This window comes from Eschrichtius robustus, chromosome 2, assembly GCF_028021215.1.
Source record: "Eschrichtius robustus isolate mEscRob2 chromosome 2, mEscRob2.pri, whole genome shotgun sequence".
NCBI classification, from domain to species: domain Eukaryota; kingdom Metazoa; phylum Chordata; class Mammalia; order Artiodactyla; family Eschrichtiidae; genus Eschrichtius; species Eschrichtius robustus.
This window is the reverse complement of record NC_090825.1, coordinates 158973545-158995898: the sequence shown is the minus strand read 5'-3', so window position 1 is coordinate 158995898 and position 22354 is coordinate 158973545. Positions and strand designations below refer to the sequence as shown.

General features: G+C 46.8%; 1 protein-coding gene and 1 pseudogene across 1 annotated transcript; one reads left to right on the top strand and one right to left on the bottom strand.

The window, feature by feature from the left end:
* Positions 1-2430: 2430 nt before the first annotated feature.
* LOC137759815 (elongation factor 1-alpha 1 pseudogene) lies at positions 2431-4174 on the bottom strand (annotated as a pseudogene).
* Positions 4175-9322: 5148 nt separating this feature from the next.
* On the top strand, positions 9323-22018 carry F12 (coagulation factor XII). Its single transcript, XM_068534925.1, is given in 18 exon segments — positions 9323-9379; positions 9746-9803; positions 17649-17766; positions 18460-18496; positions 18499-18532; positions 18816-18926; positions 19066-19197; positions 19364-19468; positions 19615-19790; positions 19873-20101; positions 20201-20432; positions 20679-20722; positions 20725-20787; positions 20883-21024; positions 21579-21642; positions 21645-21707; positions 21709-21759; positions 21851-22018. Coding segments are annotated over 18 exon segments (1884 nt in total).
* Positions 22019-22354: the final 336 nt, after the last annotated feature.

Here is a 22354-nt window from a genome sequence, read left to right as displayed (position 1 = left end):
GCTCTCATTTCCCTGCCCTTACCTCTGGCCTGGCCTTAGTGACTCTTGTCATCAGTAGAATATGGTGGAAGTGATACACATGAGATCTGAGGCCAGGTCACAAAAGGCCATGGAGCCTGGGTTTCTTGCAATGCTTGTTCTCTAGAAGCTTCTCTCAGGATGTTCCTTCAGGCTCATCAGCTGTGCTGTGATGTGATAAGCCCACACTGAATAGATTGGTCACGTGTAGGTAGGTGCTCTGCTATGGTTGACAGTTCCAGCTGAGCCCAGCCTTCCAGTTGTCCCACCTAGAGCACAAGAAGCCCCTGGGTGATTCCAGCTCCCGGGCATTCCCATCAGCCCCAGCTGAGGCCCCTGGCATTGTGATGCAGACAGCCATCCCTGCTGTGTCCTGCCTGAATTCCCAACCCGCAAAATCCATCAGCCTAATAAGTTGGTGTTTTATGCCACTAAGTTGTGAGTGGTTTGCTACACAGACTGGAATAATGACTATACGCCTGGAAGGAGAATAGAATTGGAAATATTTAGTGAACAACACTAACTCCCACAGATGAATCTGCTTCTGTACGCATGGACCCCCCTCTGGAAGGCCACTCGAGGTACAGGAACATTGGTTGCCTATAAGAAGGGGGAGTTGAGTGGCTGGGGACAGGGCTGGAGGGGGGCTTTTCATCTTATACCCTTTGTTTTTGTTTGTTGTTTTGTTTTTTAAATGATTTGTATTTATTTATTTATTTTATTTAATTTTTATTTTTGGCTGTGTCAGGTCCTTGTTGTAGCATGCGGGATCTTTTTTCTGTTGCGGTGCATGGGCCTCTCTCTAGTTGTGGCGTGCGGGCTCCAGGGCAGGTGGGCTCTGTAGTTGTGGTGCGTGTGCTCTCTAGTTGAGGTGCAAGGGCTCAGTAGCCCCGCGGCATGTGGGATCTTAGTTCCCTGACCAGGGATCGAACTCGCGTCCCCTGCATTGGCAGACAGATTCTTTACCATTGGACCACCAGGGAAGTCCCCTTATACGCTTTTGGACTTTAATCTTGTATCATGTGACTCTATTGCTTATTTTAGAAACAATCAACCTGGTCCTGTCACTCTCCTGCTCAGGACCCCCTGGTGGCTTCCTGGGGTGGGCAGCCTCTAAGATGACCCCAGTGATCCCCCCTCCTGATATTCACCCCCTGATGCGATCCCCTTTCCTCAAGCATGGACTGGACCTAATGACTCACTCCTAGTGAAAAGAATGCAGCGAAAGTGTTGAAATGTCACTTCCAAGATCAGGTTACTAAAAGGCTGTGGCTTCTGTTTTAGGTGCCTTCTCACCCCCTTTCTGGCTCACCCTCAAGGAAGCTGCTCTATGGAGAGGCCTACATAGCCAGAACTGAGGTCTCTGGCCAACAGTCAAGAACGACCTGAGGCCAACAGCCTTGTGAATGAACTTGGAAGTGGACCCTACCCCAGTCGCACTCTCTTCAAAGTGCAATAAAGTGAGGTATGCCTGTAAATGTTTGTAGTTTAAGCCGCTAAATTTGGGAGCAATTTGTCATCTCTTATTAGCTGCAGTAGATAACTAAGACACCTCCCATTACACTTAAAAATAAAACCCAAACTCTTCCCCTTGGCCTACCAGGGCCCAACTTGATCTGGGCCTGTGTAGCTCTCCAACAGTATTTCATACACCTCTCCCTCTTGTCACACTGTGGAGCTGCACTGTCCAGTACGGTAGCCACTGGCCACGTGTGGCTATTTAAATTAAAATTAAAATTAAATAAAATGAAAATTCAGTTCCTCTGTCATACTAGCCACTTTTCAAGTGCTCAATAGCCACATGTGACTAATGGCTACTGTATTGGAGAACACAGGTAGAGAATATTTCCATCATTGCAGAAGTTCTGACAGGCAGTGCTGGTCTGGAGGAAGGAGTGGCTTCCATTTGTACAAATGTTCCATTATGGTGGCCTGAAAGACTGGGATAAAAATGGTGCCACCGAGTGAGGAGGAATGAAGGATGATGGGCTGGGTACCTTCTGACCCCCTAAACTTGTCTTTGAATAGGCAGTTCTGCCACCTCTTGAAATGTACGCACCCAAGTCTCTGCTACAGAGGAGTGGGGTCTGTGTGTGTCTGTGGATCCAGGCACCTGTGAGCAGGAACTTGATGGTTTCTCCCTTCTCATCCCATAGACTGACACCCCAGGTATGGAAAGACAGAAACCAGGGTGAGGAGATGGTGCCTTTCTGCTCTGACACAAAGCAGTTGATGGAAGGGACCCAGATGTTCAGGGGGAACTGGGCACGCGTGTAGAAATTGCTGAGGCGGGGGGTGTCCACATGGGAAAGTTTCTTTGTAAACTCCTATAGACTGAAGGTTTCCTGATTGAAGTTCGTTGCTGTTTTTTTCCCTCCAGTCCCTGCTTCTAAGGTCATTGTTTTCCTATTCTTTTTTTTTTTCTCATTAAACTTTTTTAATGGGTCTCAAATTCTGTGACAGATTTTTGGTCAAGTTGTTTCCATTAAAAAGTACTGATTTTAAAAACTAATAACTTAAAACTGCCACACACAAAACAAATGGTCCACAACACATTCTCCTTTCCTTCTGAAGGTTTTACGATGCATTGTTATCATCAACCAGTCTTTTGCTATTAAACTTAAATGGCCAATTGAGACAAACAGTTCTGAGACCGTTCTTCCACCACTGATTAAGACTGGGGTGGCAGGTACTGGGGATAATATTCATTTAGCCCTCTGAGCTTTCTGGGCGGACTTGGTGACCTTGCCAGCGCCAGCTGCCTTCTTGTCCACTGCTTTGATGACACCCACAGCAACCGTCTGTCTCATGTCACGAACAGCAAAGCGGCCCAGAGGAGGATAGTCAGAGAAGCTCTCAACACACATGGGTTTGCCAGGAACCATATCAATGATGGCAGCATCACCAGATTTCAAGAATTTGGGGCCATCTTCCAGCTTTTTCCCAGAACGACGATCTGTCTTCTCCTTCAGCTCAGCAAACTTGCAGGCAACGTGAGCTGTGTGACAATCCAGCACAGGTGTATAGCCGGCACTGATTTGGCCTGGATGGTTCAAGATAATCACCTGAGCTGTGAAGCCAGCTGCTTCCATCGGTGGGTCATTCTTGCTGTCACCAGCCACATTGCCACGACGAACATCTTTGACAGACACGTTCTTGACGTTGAAGCCCACGTTGTCCCCAGGAAGGGCTTCACTCAAAGCTTCATGGTGCATTTCAACAGATTTCACTTCAGTTGTCATGTTGACTGGAGCAAAGGTGACCACCATGCCAGGTTTGAGAACACCAGTCTCCACTCGACCCACAGGGACAGTGCCGATACCACCGATTTTGTAGACGTCCTGGAGGGGCAAACGCAAGGGCTTGTCAGTTGGGCGAGTTGGTGGCAGGATGCAATCCAGAGCTTCAAGCAGTGTGGTCCCACTGGCATTGCCATCTTTATGGGTGACTTTCCATCCCTTGAACCATGGCATGTTAGCACTTGGCTCCAGCATGTTGTCACCATTCCAGCCAGAAATTAGGCACAAATGCTACTGTGTCGGGGTTGTAGCCAATTTTCTTAATGTAGGTGCTGACTTCCTTTACAATTTCCTCGTATCTCTTCTGGCTGTAGGGTGGCTCGGTGGAATCCATTTTGTTAACTCCAACAATTAGCTGTTTCACACCCAGAGTGTAGGCCAGAAGGGCATGCTCAGGGGTCTGCCCATTCTTGGAAATACCTGCTTCAAATTCACCAACACCAGCAGCAACAATCAGCACAGCACAGTCAGCCTGGGATGTGCCTGTAATCATGTTTTTGATGAAGTCTCTGTGTCCTGGGGCATCAATGATGGTCACATAGTACTTGCTGGTCTTGAATTTCCATAGGGAGATATCAATGGTGATACCACGCTCGCGTTCAGCTTTCAGTTTGTCCAAGACCCAGGCATACTTGAAGGAGCCCTTCCCCATCTCGGCAGCCTCCTTCTCGAACTTTTCAATGGTTCTCTTGTCGATCCCACCACATTTGTAGATCAGATGGCCAGTAGTGGTGGACTTCCCCGAATCTACGTGTCCAATGACAACGATGTTGATGTGAGTCTTCTCCTTTCCCATTTTTGCTTAGGTTTAGCGGTGGTTTTCACGACACCTGTGTCCTGGCGACAAACCCGTTGCGAAAAAGCTGTTTTCCTATTCTTTAAGCTACTGACTTACAGTGCTGATCACTAGCGGTTTTGTTTTGTTTTAGGAACTTCCTGGTAACAATGTATGAATTCTTGCTTGCATCAGTTAGGACTTTTGGTTGCAACTAAAACCGGCTTAAGTAAAAAACCGGAATTTATTGGTTTAAGTAACTGAAAGTGTAGATGGTGGTTCTGATTTCAAGTGTCATTGCATCCCAGGTCTCAAATGGTGTCACTCAAAATTTGTCTTTCCCATATTCTGACTCGGCTTTTAAAGACGGCTGCCAGCAGCTTCAACCTCACTTCCTACCAACATGGCAACTTTTATAGAAAGAGAAAGCCTCTATCTTGATTCCAGCAAAAATCCCGGGGTTGCCTCTCATTGGTTTGATTTGGGTCAGGTGTTCATTTTGAACCAATCACTGAGAACAGAAAGAGGCAGGGTTTTTTTCTTCATTGTGAAAAAGTCTCTTTATTTTAAGAAAAAATTTAGTTAACAAAAAATTTAACAAGTTTCATTTAGCAAAATACACCCAAAAGGAAATCACAGTACAAAGAAAGTTTTAAGTCAAGCCCTCACCAATTCCTACAGTATTAGTAATGTGTTTCAATTTCCAAAACTAACTCTTAAAAAGCTTAAACTTAACCTAAAAGATTTTAAATGAAAATAAACTAGAATGAACAAATATGAGAAATGTTCCTCTTTGAATAAGGGATCTAGCACCCTGAGTTTTCCTAAAGAGGCAGTGTTCTAATTGACCAGGTCTGGATCACATGCCCACTCCACCCTCAGCTGAGGGATGGGGTAAGCTTTCTTATATCCACTTGATGGAAGGGGGAATGGGCCCCTCCCCAAAGGAACATTGAGGACTCTTACTAGATAAAGGGAGAATGAATGCTAAAGAAGGGAAAAGACAGATGTCCACCAGAGGTTCTCAAATTATGTTCCGCCACTGTATATACCTTTAATTTTACGGAAGTCAAAGAAAGGAAGTAGGAATGGAGAGAAGTGGAGGGATTTGAGAAATATGTGGGCGGTGTAAAGAACAGAACTTGGAGGCTGGTTAGACTTGAGGGATAAGGGAGAGTGAAAGGCCTTGGCTGCAAGCAAGAGAACGTGGCTCTAGCTACTTAAACAAAAGGGAATTTACTTTATGGGAATGCCCTCAGCGGTTCATAGCATCAACTAGAAGGAATAGGCTTGGAAATAAGAAGGCATTAAGGGCCACTAGAGGATCTGGAAGCAGGAATTACAGCAGACACTTTGGTTGTCTAACTAACATCCAATACCACTCCCCTTCCTCTTTTGCAGAGTCCCAATTCTGTTCCTGTGGCCACTTTACCTCACAGCCTGACTTGGCTCCAGGGTTGATTGGCCTAAGACAGGAGATCCCCTTACCCTTGCCAGAGATTGGTTTAGGAGTGTCAGGTAACCCAGTTGTGGCCATTGAGCCATGAGGGGAGGTCTGCTTGGGATTTTTTTGGGAGGAAGGTTTCCTCATTTCTAAGAAAGATCTACTGGAAGGGAAGGTTCCTCTTCATTGGAGTTTAGACGTGATTCTTGGAGCTGTGGCAGCCATCTTGTGACCATGAGGGAATCAGCCTGAAGGTATACACACTGAGGACCATAGTAAACAAAAAGAAGAAAGAACATGGGTTCTTGATGACATTGTTAAACCACTGAAAGCACTGTTCCTGGAGCCCCTCCACTCTAGATCTCTTATGATACGAAATGATGCATTTGAATTTCCTTGCTACTTAAGCTTAGCTTTTGGAAGGCATCCTGACTTATGCCATGTAGCAGGGACAATCTGGTCGGGGCACAGTTGGTGCAATGGCAGACTTCCAACCCCAGCTCTTTTCACCATCCTTGGGTGGCCTGTTCAGGATTCAGAGTCCTGGGAGAGAGTGCCCATTGGCCACGTTTAGGCCCCTCTGACTATGTTAATGTAGGGAGAGGGTGATCTGGTCCATTAGGCTTCCAGAGTGGGAGGTGATCACTAGAAATTACCCTTCCCCCACACAATGGGGGAGGGGTGACCCCAAATAGAAACTGGGAGACTAGAGGAAGAGGAAGGGGGAATAGATATTGAACATCCAAATACCCATGAATGTCCATCTCCAGTCCCAACAGACTGGATGCCTCATCTCACATTCCCTACAAAGCACCCTGTGCTCATCACATTCTTCATTTGACATGCTACATTCAGGTTTCTGTGAAGTTGTAGTACTCACACTGCCTGGAAGCTGTTCTCTCCCTTTCCCACCTGCAAAGCCCTATTCGTTGTGAAGACCTGTTTTAAAGGCCCCTTCCAGGCTTCCCTGGTGGCGCAGTGGTTAAGAATCCGCCTGCCAGTGCAGGGGCACATGGGTTCAAGCCCTCGTCCAGGAAGATCCCACATGCCGTGGAGCAAATAAGCCCATGCGCTGCAACTACTGAACCTGTGCTCTAGAGCCCGCGAGCCACAACTACTGAAGCCCATGCGCCTAGAGCCCGTGCTCCACAACAAGTGAAGCCACCACAATGAGAAGCCCGGGCACCGCAACAAAGAGTAGCCCCCGCTCACCACAACTAGAGAAAGCCCACGCGCAGCAATGAAGACCCAACGCGGCCCAAAATAAATATAAATAAAATAAGTTAAAAGGCCCCTTCCATTTGGAGGGAGAGCTGGCTTCTCATCAGGAAGAAGGAGGCAACATGGGACCAGCTCTAGGCCATGGACTGTATTCAAGAACTGCAATCAAGAACTGATGAAAGGGGCTTCCCTGGTGGTGCAGTGGTTGAGACTCTGCCTACCAATGCAGGGGACGCGGGTTCAAGCCCTGGTCTGGGAAGATCCCACATGCCGCGGAGAAGTCCCAATAACTGTCACATCAACTTTTGAAAACAATTGTTGAAGTGGTGCCTCTACTCCTGCCGTCCTGTTGTTGTGTTTCTGTTCCAGGAAGTCTTCCATGGCCTGCCTCTCTTCCAGCAGAATTAAGGAATTGCTGCATTCTGTCTTCCCTTCATTTCCCACAAATTACTTTGTATCAGTCAGGACTTCTTTGAAAGCGATGGAAGTCCATTCAAATTGGTTTTAATTGGTGCATGTAACTGAGAATTCTTGAGAGTATCTCTAGTTTTAGGATCCAGGTTCTCAAATAAAATAATCAGTAATCAATTTATCTGTATTAGTTATCAAATGCTGGGTAACAAATCATCCTAAAATTTATGGCTTAAGACAACAAAAATCAATTAGGATTTTCTCAAATTCAGAGTTTCAAGAATTCAGGAGCAGCTTAGCAGGATGGTCTGGCTTGAGGTCTCTAATGAGTTTGCAGGCCAGATGGTCGGGGCTGCAGTATCCATATCAAAAGTGGTTCATTCACATGGCTGTCCAGTTGGTGCTGGCTGTTGGCAGGAGGCTTTACTTTCTTCCCTCATGGGCCTCTCTGCAGGGCTGCTTAAGTGTCCTCACAGCATGGCAGCTGGCCTCCCCCGGAGTGAGTGATCCATGAGACCAAGGCAAAAATTGCAATGCCTTTTTTGATCTGGGCTTGGAAGTCAAACACAATCATTTCTTCCATATTCTATTGGACACACAGAACAGCTCTGAATCAGTTTTAGAAGAGACTATTCAAGGTCATGAATCCCAGGAGGTGAGGATCAAAGGGGACCATCTAGGAGGTTGCCTCCTACAGCATTCCTCCATCCTTCCTTCCCTGTTTGCTCTGCTATTCCTGTGTGTATGCTTCATTCTCAGGCAGGCCTTCCGCAGGCAGTGACAGAGATGGCCATCAACATCTCCAGGCTTGCATTCTTAGGGACCCCAGGGGGAAGAAAGCACCTTTATCATAAAAGTTCTGGTGAAAGTCCCAAGGCTGACTCTGATTGGCCAAACTTGTGTATAGCTTATCCCTGAACCAATCGCTGTGGTCTAGAGATACCATGCTCTGATTGACCAGACCTAGGCCACACCCCCAGCCCTAGAACTGAGGATAGAGTGGGCAGCACTAGAGACTCATGGAGCGGATGAAGGAGGAGTGGTTCCCAAAGGAAAAAGCAGGGTGTCCTTACTGAACCAAGGTGGATGGCTGTTGGGCAGGAAAAATAATACATGCCCAACCTATCTCCCTCCTTTGTGCTCCAGTTGCATATTTTAGCACCCCTTGGTTTAGTATTTTTAGTATTTTTTCCATGGGATAATTTACTTTCTTTGTAGGTAGAACTCTAAGATGGCCCCCAAGTTCCCTGGTGTAAACATACCTTCTCCCAGTCATTTAATCAAACACTAATCTAGAGGCTTCTGTAGAAGAATGCGGCAAATGTAAGTAAGGTCCCAAATTAGCTGACCTTAAGACAGGGAGATTCTCCTTAGTGGGCCTCACCTAATCAGATGAGCCCTTAAAAGTGACAGGGTTCTTCCTGGCAAAAGAAATTCAAAGGGTAAGAGAGTCAACGTGGGGGAGATTCTCTGTTGTTGGCTTGGAAGATCGAAGGGGCTCTTTGGCAAGAAATGCAGGTAGCTTCTAGCAGCTGAGGGCAACCCCTGGCTTGCAAAGAAAAAGGGACCTCAGTCCTACAAACACAAGAAACTGAATTCTGCCAATGACCTGAATGACCTTGGAAGGGAATTTTTCCCCAGAGCCTCCAGAAAACTTAGCCTTGATCTCAGTTTTGTGAGACCTTGAGCAGAAAACTGAGTCACGCAGTGCTGGACTTTTGACCCACAGATTTACGAACTAATTAATGGGTATTATTTTAAGCTGCAAAGTTTGTGGTTAATTTTAGGCAGCAATAGAAAATGAATATACTTCTCCATGGACTCTAAGATTCCTAAAGTAGGGAGCTTCTCTTGGATCTCCTTAAACTCCTCATCCCCAATAGGACCCGAAACAAAGATGGTCCCTCTTCCTGCTTCCAGTTCCATTATCTGGGAAAGAGAGGAGGAACCCCACTCCTTATTATGCTACTCCCACCCACCAGCTCCCAACTTTCCCATCCTTGGGGGCCCATCAAGGAAACTCTCTGCTTGGCTTTCCATAAACAGCCCAGGAGGGCAGCTCGACCAATCTCTGCTTCCCAGGCCTTAGGGACCTTTGACCAGTTCTATTGATCTGGACTCCTGGGCAAGTGGTTGGACCAACAGACAGACGCCATGAGGGCTCTGCTGCTCCTGGGGGTCCTGCTGGTGAGCATGGAGTCAGCGGTTTTGGTGAGGGCTGTGGGAACCAGGAGGGTTGTACTGGGATGGCCCTGGGATGGCCCTATCACAGCCTTGGCCTCTGCCCATGACCTTTTAGTCTAGGTGATTGGAAGGCCTGTTTGGAAAGACTAGGCAAGCCTATAAGGCCAAAGTAGAGGAGAGAGAGACAGACAGTGCTGGTGGATATGAGGACATGGCCTGCATTACTGGGGGAGGGGGACCTTGAGGAGACAATGGGAGGAGGAAGGAGGGGTCCAGGTCTTCTGAGGAAATCTCTGCATTTCTGGACTGTGAAAGGAAGCTGGGGACTAGCATGGGATCGGGGCAGGCAACGACTTTCTGGGAAAATTCCCGGCTTTCTTCTCTCTGCCATAGACTCCACCTTGGAAAGCCCCCAAGCAGCATAGGTTCATAGAGAGTGAGCACACAGTGGGTAAGTAGCCTGGGTCCGCCTCCTGAGAGACCCTTGAACAGGGATGAGTATGGCAGGGAGTGTGCAGATTGTTAGTCTCTGGCCCTTGGGGTGAGGGGAAGGATCCTGGGCGCTCTTCACTCTCATCCCCAGAGTTGTCTGGCTGGCATTCAGACCTGAGTGCCTACTATATGCCAGGTCTTGTGCACATGGGTGCTGGGGATCCAGAGTGATAGTGAACTGAGTGCTCCTTGAGGGCAAGGCTGGGGCTGTATCTGAGTGTCTGGTCCAGTACCTGCCAGTCTTCCTCGGTTTCCCCAGCCTCCCCCTTCCTTTCCTCTCCTCGATACATCTTGCAGGCATCAGTCATGCCACACGGAGGCCAGGGCCCTTGACAGACAAGGAAGTATCAAGAGCAGGGCTCTGGAGCCCAAATGCCTCTGAATCCCAGCTTCATCCCTTATGTGCTGGATGGCTCTGGACCAATGACTTGACTTCTCCAAGCTTAAATCCCCACCTGTAAAATGAGGCTGGTAATGGTAAAACTCTTAGGGCTGTGGAGAAGGAGAAATGAGTCATTAATCCCAGTGAGGCACTCAGCCCACAGTTTGGTGCATGGTAAATGCTTAAAATATATTCGCTTTTATTATCAAGCTCCCTTTTAGATGGTGGATATCTGCCATCTCCCCCCTGCCATAGTTCCCCATTGCCTTTATTCTTCCAGGCACTAAATATTTACCTAGAATTGTAAACTAGATTGAGCCTGCCCTGGCAAGCCTGCCCTGATGGGATCAGGCCCAGCCCCTTAGCATGGCACTGAGGCAATCCTGAGTACCTCACCTCCTCTCCTAAGCACTCCACACCTAGCCAAACTGCTCTCCTCCTTCTAGCCTGACCCAACCTAGCTGCCCTGCCCTTGCCTAATCACCTACTTAGGGTCCTACTCTTCTGTGTCCATTCCATTTGCATCTTAAAGGTCCGTCTCAGACCCCTCTCTCTTCCTTTAATGTCCCGTCCCTGATTTGGCCCTCAGCACAAGTGTCACTGGGCCTCTAATACAAAATAGCAGCTAATGTACTATGTGCCAGACTCTGTGTAAGTGTTTTATAGACACGATCTCATTTAAGTTTCGCAACACTCCTCTGAAATAGATAGAGTCAATTCTCATTATTCGTGGTAGTCATGTTCTATAAAGTCACCATGAACACTGAATTAGCAAAAACTGAACCATTGCTCCTAGAGGAAATATAGGGTTAGGTTCCTGTGAGCTCTGGTCACAACATTTTCATCAACATATAACCTTATTTTATGTGTGATTCTGTTTAAAGACACCTTACTTAATATATATTATTGATTCATTGATATTAAATTCATGGCCAGAGGCACTATAGCTCATGCCTGGACGAAGCTTATCTAACCCACAAGTGTTCTCCATAATGTACATCACAGCCCTCTTGCACTTTGGAACACTGGACAGCACTTCAGCACTCTATTTGGGGGCCATTTTCAACAGCAAAATCATGTATCAAAAGCACAAAATTTGAAAAACATGGCACTAAATAGAGCATGAAAAGGACACTTGTTGAGAAGCAAGAAGAACTACAATCCTGCAGCCTGTGGAACAAAAAACACATTCACAGACAGATAAGATGAAAAAACAGAGGGCTATGTACCAGATGAAGGAACAAGATAAAACCCCAGAAAAACAACTAAGTGAAGTGGAGATAGGCAACCTTCCAGAAAAAGAATTCAGGATAATGATAGTGAAGATGATCCAGGACCTCGGAAAAAGAATGGAGGCAAAGATCAAGAAGATGCAAGAAATGCTTAAAAAAGATCTAGAAGAATTAAAGAACAAACAAACAGAGATTAACAATACAATAACTGAAATGAAAAATACACTAGAAAGAATCAATACCAGAATAACTGAGGCAGAAGAATGAATAAGTGACCTGGAAGACAGAATGGTGGAATTCACTGCTGTGGAACAGAATAAAGAAAAAAGAATGAAAAGAAATGAAGACAGCCTGAGAGACCTCTGGGACAACATTACACGCAACAACATTCTCATTATAGGGGTCCCAGAAGGAGAAGAGAGAGAGAAAGGACCCAAGAAAATATTTGAAGAGATTATACTCAAAAACTTCCCTAACATGGGAAAGGAAATAGCCACCCAAGTCCAGGAAGCACAGAGAGTCCCATACAGGATAAACCCAAGGAGAAACACACCAAGACACATAGTAATCAACTTGGCAAAAATTAAAGACAAAGAAAAATTATTGAAAGCAGCAAGGGAAAAACGACAAATAACATACAAGGGAACTCCCATAAGGTTAACAGCTGATTTCTCAGCAGAAACTCTACAAGCCAGAAGGGAGTGGCATGACATATTTAAAGTGATGAAAGGGAAGAACCTACAACCATGATTACTCTACCTGGCAAGGATCTCATTCAGATTCGATGGAGAAATCAAAAGCTTTACAGACAAGCAAAAGCTAAGAGAATTCAGCACCACCAAACTAGCTCTACAACAAATGCTAAAGGAGCTTCTCTAAGTGGAAAACACAAGAGAAGAAAAGGACCTACGAAAACAAACCCCAAACAATTAAGAAAGAGGTAATAGGAACATACATATCGATAACTACCTTAAACGTGAATGGATTAAATGCTCCAACCAAAAGACACAGGCTCACTGAATGGATACAAAAACAAGACCCATATATATATGCTGTCTACAAGAGACCCACTTCAGACCTAGGGACACATACAGACTGAAAGTGAGGGGATGGAAAAAGATATTCCATGCAAATGGAAATCAAAAGAAAGCTGGAGTAGCTATACTCATATCAGATAATGTAGACTTTAAAATGAAGAATGTTACAAGAGACAAGGAAGGACACTACGTAATGATCAAGGGGTCAATCCAAGAAGAAGATACAACAATTATAAATATATATGCACCCAACATAGGAGCACTTCAATACACAAGGCAACTGCTAACAGCTATAAAAGAGGAAATCGACAGTAACACAACAATAGTGGGGGACTTTAACACCTCACTTACACCAATGGACAGATCATCCAAACAGAAAATTAATAAGGAAACACAAGCTTTAAATGACACAGTAGACCAGATAGATTTAATTGATATTTATAGGACATTCCATCCAAAAACAGCAGATTACACTTTTTTCTCAAGGGCACACGGAACATTCTCCAGGATAGATCACATCTTGGGTCACAAATCAAGCCTCAGTAAATTTAAGAAAATTGAAATCATATCAAGCACCTTTTCTGACCACAACGCTATGAGATTAGAAATCAATTACAAGGAAAAAAATGTAAAAAACACAAACACATGGAGGCTAAACAATACGTTACTAAATAACCAAGAGATCACTGAAGAAATCAAAGAGGAAATCAAAAAGTACCTAGAGACAAATGACAATGAAAACACGATGATCCAAAACCTACGGGATGCAGCAAAAGCAGTTCTAAGAGGGAAGTCTATAGCGATACAATCCTACCTCAAGAAACAACAGACATCTCAAGTAAACAATCTAACCTTACACCTAAAGGAACTAGAGAAACAAGAAAAAACAAAACCCAAAGTTAGTAGAAGGAAAGAAATCATAAAGATCAGAGCAGAAATAAATGAAATAGAAACAAAGAAAACAATAGCAAAGATCAATAAAACTAAAAGCTGGTTCTTTGCGAAGATAAACAAAATTGATAAACCATTAGCCAGATTCATCAAGAAAAAGAGGCAGAGGACTCAAATCAATAAAATTAGAAATGAAAAGGAGAAGTTACAACAGACACTGAAGAAATACAAAGCATCCTAAGAGACTACTACCAGCAACTCTATGCCAATAAAATGGACAACCTGAAAGAAATGGACAAATTCTTAGAAAGATATAGCCTTCTAAGACTGAACCAGGAAGAAATAGAAAATATGGACAGACCAATCACAAATAATGAAATTGAAACTGTGATTAAAAATATTCCAGCAAACAAAAGTCCAGGACCAGATGGCTTCACAGGTGAATTCTATCAAACATTTAGAGAAGAGCTAACACCCATCCTTCTCAAACTCTTCCAAAAAATTGCAGAGGAAGGAACACTCCGAAACTCATTCTATAAGGCCACCATCACCCTGATACCAAAAGCAGACAAAGATACTACAAAAAAAAGAAAATTACAGACCAATATCACTCATGAATATAGATGCAAAAATCCTCAACAAAATACTAGCAAACAGAATCCAACAACACATTAAAAGGATCATACACCATGATCAAGTGGGATTTATCCCAGGGATGCAAGGATTCTTCAATATATGCAAATCAATCAATGTGATACACCATATTAACAAACTGAAGAAGAAAAACCATATGATCATCTCAATAAGTGCAGAAAAAGTTTCGACAAAATTCAACACCCATTTATGATAAAAACTCTCCAGAAAGCGGGCACAGAGGGAACCTACCTCAACATAATAAAGGTCATATATGACAAACCCACAGCAAATCATTCTCAATGGTGAAAAACTGAAAGCATTTCCTCTAAGATCAGGAACAAGCAAGGGCAAGGATGTCCACTCTCACCACTATTATTCAACATAGTTTTGGAAGTCCTAGCCACGGCAGTCAGAGAAGAAAAAGAAATAAAAGGAATGCAAATTGGAAAAGAAGAAGTAAAACTGTCATTGTTTGCAGATGACATGATACCACACATAGAGAATCCTAAAGATGCCACCAGAAAACTACTACAGCTAATCAATGAATTTGGTAAAGTTGCAGGATACAAAATTAATGCACAGAAATCTCTTGCATTCCTATACACTAATGATGAAAAATCTGAAAGAGAAATTAAGGAAACACTCCCATTTACCATTGCAACAAAAAGAATAAAATACCTAGGAATAAAGCTACCTAGGGAGACAAAAGACCTGTATGCAGAAAACTATAAGACACTGATGAAAGAAATTAAAGATGATACCAACAGATGGAGAGATATACCGTGTTCTTGGATTGGAAGAATCAGTATTGTGAAAATGACTATACTACCCAAAGCAATCTACAGATTCGATGCAATCCCTATCAAATTACCACTGGCATTTTTTACAGAACTAGAACAAAAAATCTTAAAATTTGTATGGAGACACAAAAGACCCCAAATAGCCAAAGCAATCTTGAGGGAAAAAAACGAAGCTGAAGGAATCAGCCTCCCTGACTTCAGACTATACTACAAAGCTACAGTAATCAAGACAATATGGTACTGGCACAAAAACAGAAATATAGATCAATGGAACAGGATAGAAAGCCCAGAGATAAACCCACATGCATGTGGTCACTGTATATTTGACAGAGGAGGCAAGGATATACAATGGAGAAAAGACAGTCTCTTCAATAAGTAGTGCTGGGAAAACTGGACAGCTACATGTAAAAGAATGAAATTAGAACACTCCCTAACACCATCACAAAAATAAACTCAGAATGGATTAGAGACCTAAATGTGAGACCGGACACTATAAAACTCTTAGAGGAAAACATAGGAAGAACACTCTTTGACATAAATCACAGCAAGATCTTTTTTGATCCACCTCCTAGAGTAATGGAAATAAAAATAAAAATAAACAAATGGGACCTAATGAAACTTCAAAGCTTTTGCACAGCAAAGGAAACTACAAACAAGATGAAAAGACAATCCTCAGAATGAGAGAAAATATTTGCAAACGAATCAATGGACAAAGGATTAATCTCCAAAATATATAAACAGCTCATGGAGCTCAATATTAAAAAAACAAACAACCAAATCGAAAAATGGGCAGAAGACCTAAATAGACATCTCTCCAAAGAAGACATACAGATGGCCAAGAAGCACATGAAAAGCTGCTCAACATCACTAATTATTAGAGAAATGCAAATCAAAACTACAATGAGGTATCACCTCACACCAGTTAGAATGGGCATCATCAGAAAATCTACAAACAACAAATGCTGGAGAGGGTGTGGCGAAAAGGGAACCCTCTTGCACTGTTGGTGGAATGTAAATTGATACAACCACTACGGAGAACAGTATGTTGGTTCCTTAACAAACTAAAAATAGAATTACCATATGACCCAGAAATCCCACTACTGGGCACATACCCAGAGAAAACCATAATTCAAAAAGACATATGCACCCCAATGTTCATTGCAGCACTATTTACAATAGCCAGGACATGGAAGCAACGTAAATGCCCATCGACAGACGAATGGATAAAGACGATGTGGTACATATAAACAATGGAATATTACTCAGCCATAAAAGGGAACGAAATTGGGTCATTTGTAGAGACGTGGATGGATCTAGAGTCTGTCATACAGAGTGAAGTAAGTCAGAAAGAGAAAAACAAATGTCGTATATTAACGCATATATGTGGAACCTAGAAAAATGGTACAAATCAACCAGTTTGCAGGGCAGAAATTGAGACACAGATGTAGAGAACAAACATATGGAAAACAAGGGGGGAAAGTGGCAGGGGTGGGGTGGTGTGATGAATTGGGAGATTGGGATTGACATATATGCACTAATATGTATAAAATGGATAACTTATGAGAACTTGCTGTATAAAAAAATAAATAAAATTTAAAAATTAAAAAAAAAAAGACACTTGTTTACAGTAGGAGTTGAAACAAGAAGCAGAGCATCACCTTGTTTGACCTCAGCTGGGAATGTGCACTTGGGGTGACTCAAATTTTTCACCACTCTGTGCATGTCCACAAATGACAGTGAAAGCACCTTGAGTATTGGTTTGGGGTTACAGATAAATTTTAGCAAGAAGTGCAGATAAGCAAATACAGAATCTGAATGAGGCTCAATTGTACTATTTTTAAAAATTACAATAGCAACATTTTTTTTGTATAAACTTTATAAATTACGGAAATAGAAAAGAAGGAAAAGTCACCCATAATCCAGTATCTTCCAAAAACCACTGTTACAAATTTTGGAGATTTCATTCTAGATTTATTTTTTATGCATATGTAAATATGTTTGTACAAAAATAGGACCATACTGACATGCTGGGTTTTTTAAAAATAAATGTATTTATTTATTTATTTTTGTCTGAGTTGGGTCTTTGTTGCTGCGCGCAGGGTTTATCTCTAGTTGCCACGAGTGGGGGCTACTCTTCGTTGCGGTGCACAGGCTTCCCATTGCGGTGGCTTCTCTTGTTGTGGAGCACGGGCTCTAGGTGTGTAGACGTGCAGGCTTCAGTAGCTGCAGCACGCAGGCTCAGTAGTTGTGGTGCACGGGCTTAGCTGCTCTGCGGCATGTGGGATCTTCCCAGACCAGGGCTTGAACCCGTGTCCCCTGCATTGGCAGGCGGATTCTTATCCACTGCGCCACCAGGGAATCCCCGTCTCAACCATTTTTAAGTGTACAGTTCAGTGATATTAAGTACACTCATATTGTTGTGCAATCATTACCACCATCTGTCTCCAGAATTCTTTGCATCTTGCAAAACTGAAACCCTTCATCTGTACTATGTATGATTTTTGCCATTTTTAACAGATGAGAAAACTAAGGCTCAGAGTGGTCAAGTGACTTCAACATTCAACAAGTATTTATTAAGTGCCTACTTTGTGGCAAGCACTCTTCTAGGCCTGGAGGCTGCAGACTTGTCTAAAGTCACGCAGTTAGTAGTTGGTGGAGTCAGGAGTCCACCAACTGACTCCAGAAACCCAACTCTTAAGCAGGATGTGGTCTTGAAGGCACAATGATCTTTTCAAAGGTCTATCCTTTTTCCAACCAGACTCTGAGGGGTGGTACCTGGGCAATGGGGCACGGGGAAAGTCATTAAGGAGTGTGTTACCCCTGTAGTTCTTACTGTCACCAGGGAGCCCTGCCACTTCCCCTTCCAGTACCACCGGCAGCTGTATCACAAATGTATCCACAGAGGCTGGCCCGGCCCCGACCCTGGTAAGACTACCCCGGAAGGGTTGGAGCAGGGGTCTGGGGGAGGTGGACTCTGCCCATCCTTCTGTCCAAGGAACCCTGCTTGGAGAGAAGGGGCTGTGATAGGGAAGGGCAGCCCAGCCCCTTGGGCAGAGCTAGGAAGCTTTATCTCTTTCTTTCTTTCTTTTTTTATTTATTGAAGTATAGTTGATTTACAATATTGTGTTGGTTTCAGGTGTACAGCAAAATGATTCAGTTATATATATATATTTTTTCAGATTATTTTCCATTATAAGTTATTACAAGATATTGAATATAGTTCCCTGTATTATACACTAAATCCTTGTTGCTTATCTATTTTATGTATAGTAGTGTGTATCTGTTAATCTCATATTCCTAATTTATCCCCCCCACCCCCGCTTTCCCCTTTGGTAACTGTAAGTTTGTTTTCTATGTCTGTAAGTCTGTTTCTGTTTTGTATATAGATTCATTTGTGTTACTGTTTAGATTCCACATATAAATGCTATCACATATTATTTGTCTTTCTCCATCTGACTTACTTCACTTAGTATGGTATTCCCTAGGTCCACCCATGTTACTGCAAATGGCAATATTTCATTCTTTTTTAATGGCTGAGTAATATTCCATTGTGTATATACCACATCTTCTTAAACCAATCATCCGTTGATGGGCACTTGGGTCACTTCCATGTCTTAAGCCTTATCTCTGTCTACAGGTGTGCTACCACCCCCAACTTTGAGAAGGATCAGCGATGTGGGCATACTGCCTGGAGCCAAAGAAAGTGAAAGGTGCCACACAACCTTTGGGGTGGCCCAGGGCCCTCTCCCCGACCCTAGCTACTCTCCTGGGTATCATCAGATCTAAAACATATGGGACTCTGGGCCCACCTATCTCCTTACCTCCCAGAGGGAGAAGTTCTAAGAGGGGGTAGCCCCATTTTTCCGGTGGGTAAACTAAGGCTTGGAAATTTGGAGGGCCAAGGTCAAAAGACAAGCAGGTTTGGGTAGGGACTTGGCCCCATCTGTTTGATTCAGGCTCCCCACTCTTTCTCCCCCTGTGTTCATCTCTCAGATCACTGCAGCAAACACAACCCCTGCCAGAAAGGAGGGACCTGTGTGAACATGCCAAAAGGCCCACACTGCATCTGTTCAGATCACTTCACTGGGAAGCACTGCCAGAGAGGTAAGGAGATGCTGAGGCCAGGGGAGGGGCTGCTGGGGAACAGGGGCAGCCACAGGCCTACTGAAGAGGTCCTGTGGATTCCCAGAGACTTGGCATGGTCCCACACTCTCCTGAGGCTACCCTACCCCTTTGTCCCCAGAGAAGTGCTTTGAGCCCCAGCTTCTTTGGTTCTTCCAGAAGAATGAAATATGGCATAGGCTTGAGCTGGCAGGTGTAGCCAAGTGCCAGTGCAAGGGTCCGAATGCCCAGTGCAAGCCACTGGCCAGCCAGGGTGAGTAGATGGGTGGGGAGCTGGCCAGGGAGGAGGGCAGAAGGTGGGAAAGAAAGGCTGGCAGGAGGCCAGGTGGTATGCCAGCGTAAGAGGGAGCTCTCTGGGTGGGGGGTGGGGGGCGGGGGTCTTTGAGCCTAGGGGTGGCTCAGCATGCTCCTTCTCCCAGTCTGCCGTACCAACCCATGTCTCAGTGGGGGCAGCTGCCTACAGGCAGAGGGCCACCGCCTGTGCCGTTGCCCCACGGGCTACGCTGGACGCTTGTGCGAAGTGGGTGAGTTAGGGTGTCTGGGAAGAAGAAGCCCCGCCCCCACGTGGGAAGGGCTTGCCGAGAGGGAGGAGGGAGAGTGGAGAAGTGGGTGAGAGGGCGACAGGAGACCATTCCATACCCTAGCTGTAGGGAGCCTTCTCTCTCCCCAGACTTCAAGGCGAACTGCTACGACGACCGCGACCGCGGGCTCAGCTACCGCGGCGTGGCCTGGACTAAGCTCTCGGGTGCACCCTGTCAGCCGTGGGCCTCCGAGGCCACCTACTGGAATGTGACCGCAGAGCAAGCGCTGAATCGGAGACTGGGCGACCACGCCTTCTGCCGGTGCGCGGGTGGGGCAGGGCTGGGCGTCTCTTTCCGCCCCAGGGCCCTCTAGGGCTTCTCAACCAACCCCACCCCGTGGTTACAAGAACCAGGACAACGACACCCGCCCGTGGTGCTTTGTTTGGAGAGGCGACCGACTGAGCTGGAATTATTGCCGCCTGGCACGATGCCAGGCCCCAGCCCCGGCGGCGCCCCAAATCCCTCCTCCGATCCGGATCTCATCGGGGCACCAGTACTTCCCTTTGCCCTCGCTTTCGGCTTTGCAGAAACCTCAGCCCACGACCCAGACCCCGCTTCGACCCCTGACCTCAGGTAGTTGGGAAAGGTTAAGAATCCGAGCAGAGAAATCACGGGACGAGCTACATTCCAACTGATCGTGGGTCTCCCGGCCCTCAGCCTGGGCTTCTCCCACAGGCTAGTGCTCGCTGCCCGAGCAGCGGACTCCCCTGCCCAGCGCGGGCCCGGCGGGCTGTGGACAGCGGCTCCACAAACGGCTGTCCTCGCTGAGCCGCGTCGTCGGGGAACTGGTGGCGCTCCCCGGGGCGCATCCCTACATCGCCGCGCTGTAGCAGGGCCAGAATTTCTGCAGCGGCAGCCTCATCGCCCCCTGTTGGGTGCTGACCGCGGCTCACTGCCTGCAGAACCGGCGAGTGCCTGAGCGCTCAGATCCCGGCCCGGGATCCCTAGCTCCTCTCTCCTCTGTGCCCAGCTTCCGCGCGACACCCGAACACGTGCCCTACCTCTCCGCGTCTCCGCCCACCTTTCCCCCTTCTCCCTTTCAGAGCTCCCAGGAGGAAGCTGAAACCCAAGAAGGGGCTCGGAAAGAGGGGGCTCCCGCAGGATGCCTGTGGCCGGCTCTGAGCGCGCTTCCTTTTCCCGACCCTGCCCCCAGACCTGCGCCGGAGGAGCTGACAGTGGTGCTCGGCCAGGACCGCCGCTGGCCGTGCGCGCCTACCCCCTGCACGAGGCCTTCTCGCGTATCACCTACCAGCACGACCTGGGTGCGTGGGGGCGCCCCCGCGGGGATCAGGGGAAAGGGTGGGCAGTGCTCGAGGTCCTAGCGTCCCGGTCTCATGCTCCTCCCCGCTTGGGTTAGCTCTGGTGCGCCTGCAGGAGAGCGCTGAAGGCTGCTGCGCGCACCCGTTGTCTTTCGTTCAGCCAGTGTGCCTGCCGAATAGCGCCGCCCGCCCGGCCGAATCCGAACCTGCGCTCTGCGAAGTGGCCGGCTGGGGTCACCAGTTAGAAGATAAGCAGAACGGCTGGGGGCGGGAGGGAGACCTCTGGCCACCGGGGTAGGCAAGAGAGGCCCGCAGGTTTGGTACCGCCAGGGACAGGTGGGGCCGACCTGGTGGGTTGTGAGGACGTGCAGGGCCCTTGTCTCTTCAGTCTGCTTCTCCAAGAGCTTGGTATTCACTGTTGGGGGGCGTCCCCAAATCTGAGGCGTACCGGGAGAATCGCCCTTTCTCTTGATTCCCTCTGGGCACAGGGCTGCAAGGGCTACTAGGACGCTGGCCCGCGCTGGAGCAGCAGGTGGGCTGGATGGGGACCAAGGTCTTGAGACACTGGATGGGAAGTGGGGGTGGGGTTCCGAAGCAGTCCTGCTTCCTCCTGGTTCATTCACATCACCGCTCCTCTCTGGCCTCAGTTTTCTCGTCTATGAAATAGTGTTAAAGGCAACTCACTCCCTCTCGGGCTTGCTGCGAGGGAGGCAGGAGATGAGCGGGTTTGAAAGAGCCTGGCGCAGCCAGGTCCATGGCCTGGGCGGAGAGGAGTCGGGAGGGGTGTGAGGAAGGCGCTCTCGATTCGCAGGGTCAGGGGAATATTCCAGCTTCCTGCAGTAGAAGGAAGAAGCGGCACTCAGGTGCCACTCATCCGTCCGGAGCGCTGCTCCGCCCCCGACGTGCACGGAGCCGCCTTCACCCCCCGGCATGCTCTGCGCTGGCTTCCTCGAGGGTGGCACTGACGCGTGCCAGGTGAGCCCTTGGACCCGCTTGGCGCCCTCCTCCAACCCGGTCAAGTGCAGACCCCAAGCCAAGGGCGCTGAGCCGCGTGTCCCCGACCCAGGGTGACTCCAGGGGCCCTCTGGTGTGTGAGGATGAGACCGCAGAGCTCCAGCTCATCCTGCGGGGCATCGTCAGCTGGGGTTCAGGTTGTGGCGACCGCCACAAGCCGGGTGTATACACCGACGTGGCCAACTACCTAGCCTGGATCCGGGAGCACACTGCTTCCTGACCGCCCTCGTCTTTCCCTCCTGGGCAGTTCTGGAATGGAAGCATGGCTGAGGCATGATCATGGATAGCAAGGAATGTGTTCCATTCCCACCAGCGCTGCCAGCCCGGCGCCAGGCATGGCATAGAACTCAGTAAAGTGCTTTTGAAGATGCTTGAAAGGCACAGCTCTTCAGGGGTCCCGTCGGGAAATGCCAAGATAGTATACCGGTGCTCAACTTCTCCACACCCCTTCAGAGAACAGAATCTATTGAGATCTGATGCAAGGTTTAGATTCATGTCCAGCTGACATTTACTAAGCCACACTGTGTACCAAACCTGTGCAAGGTGACTCCACAAG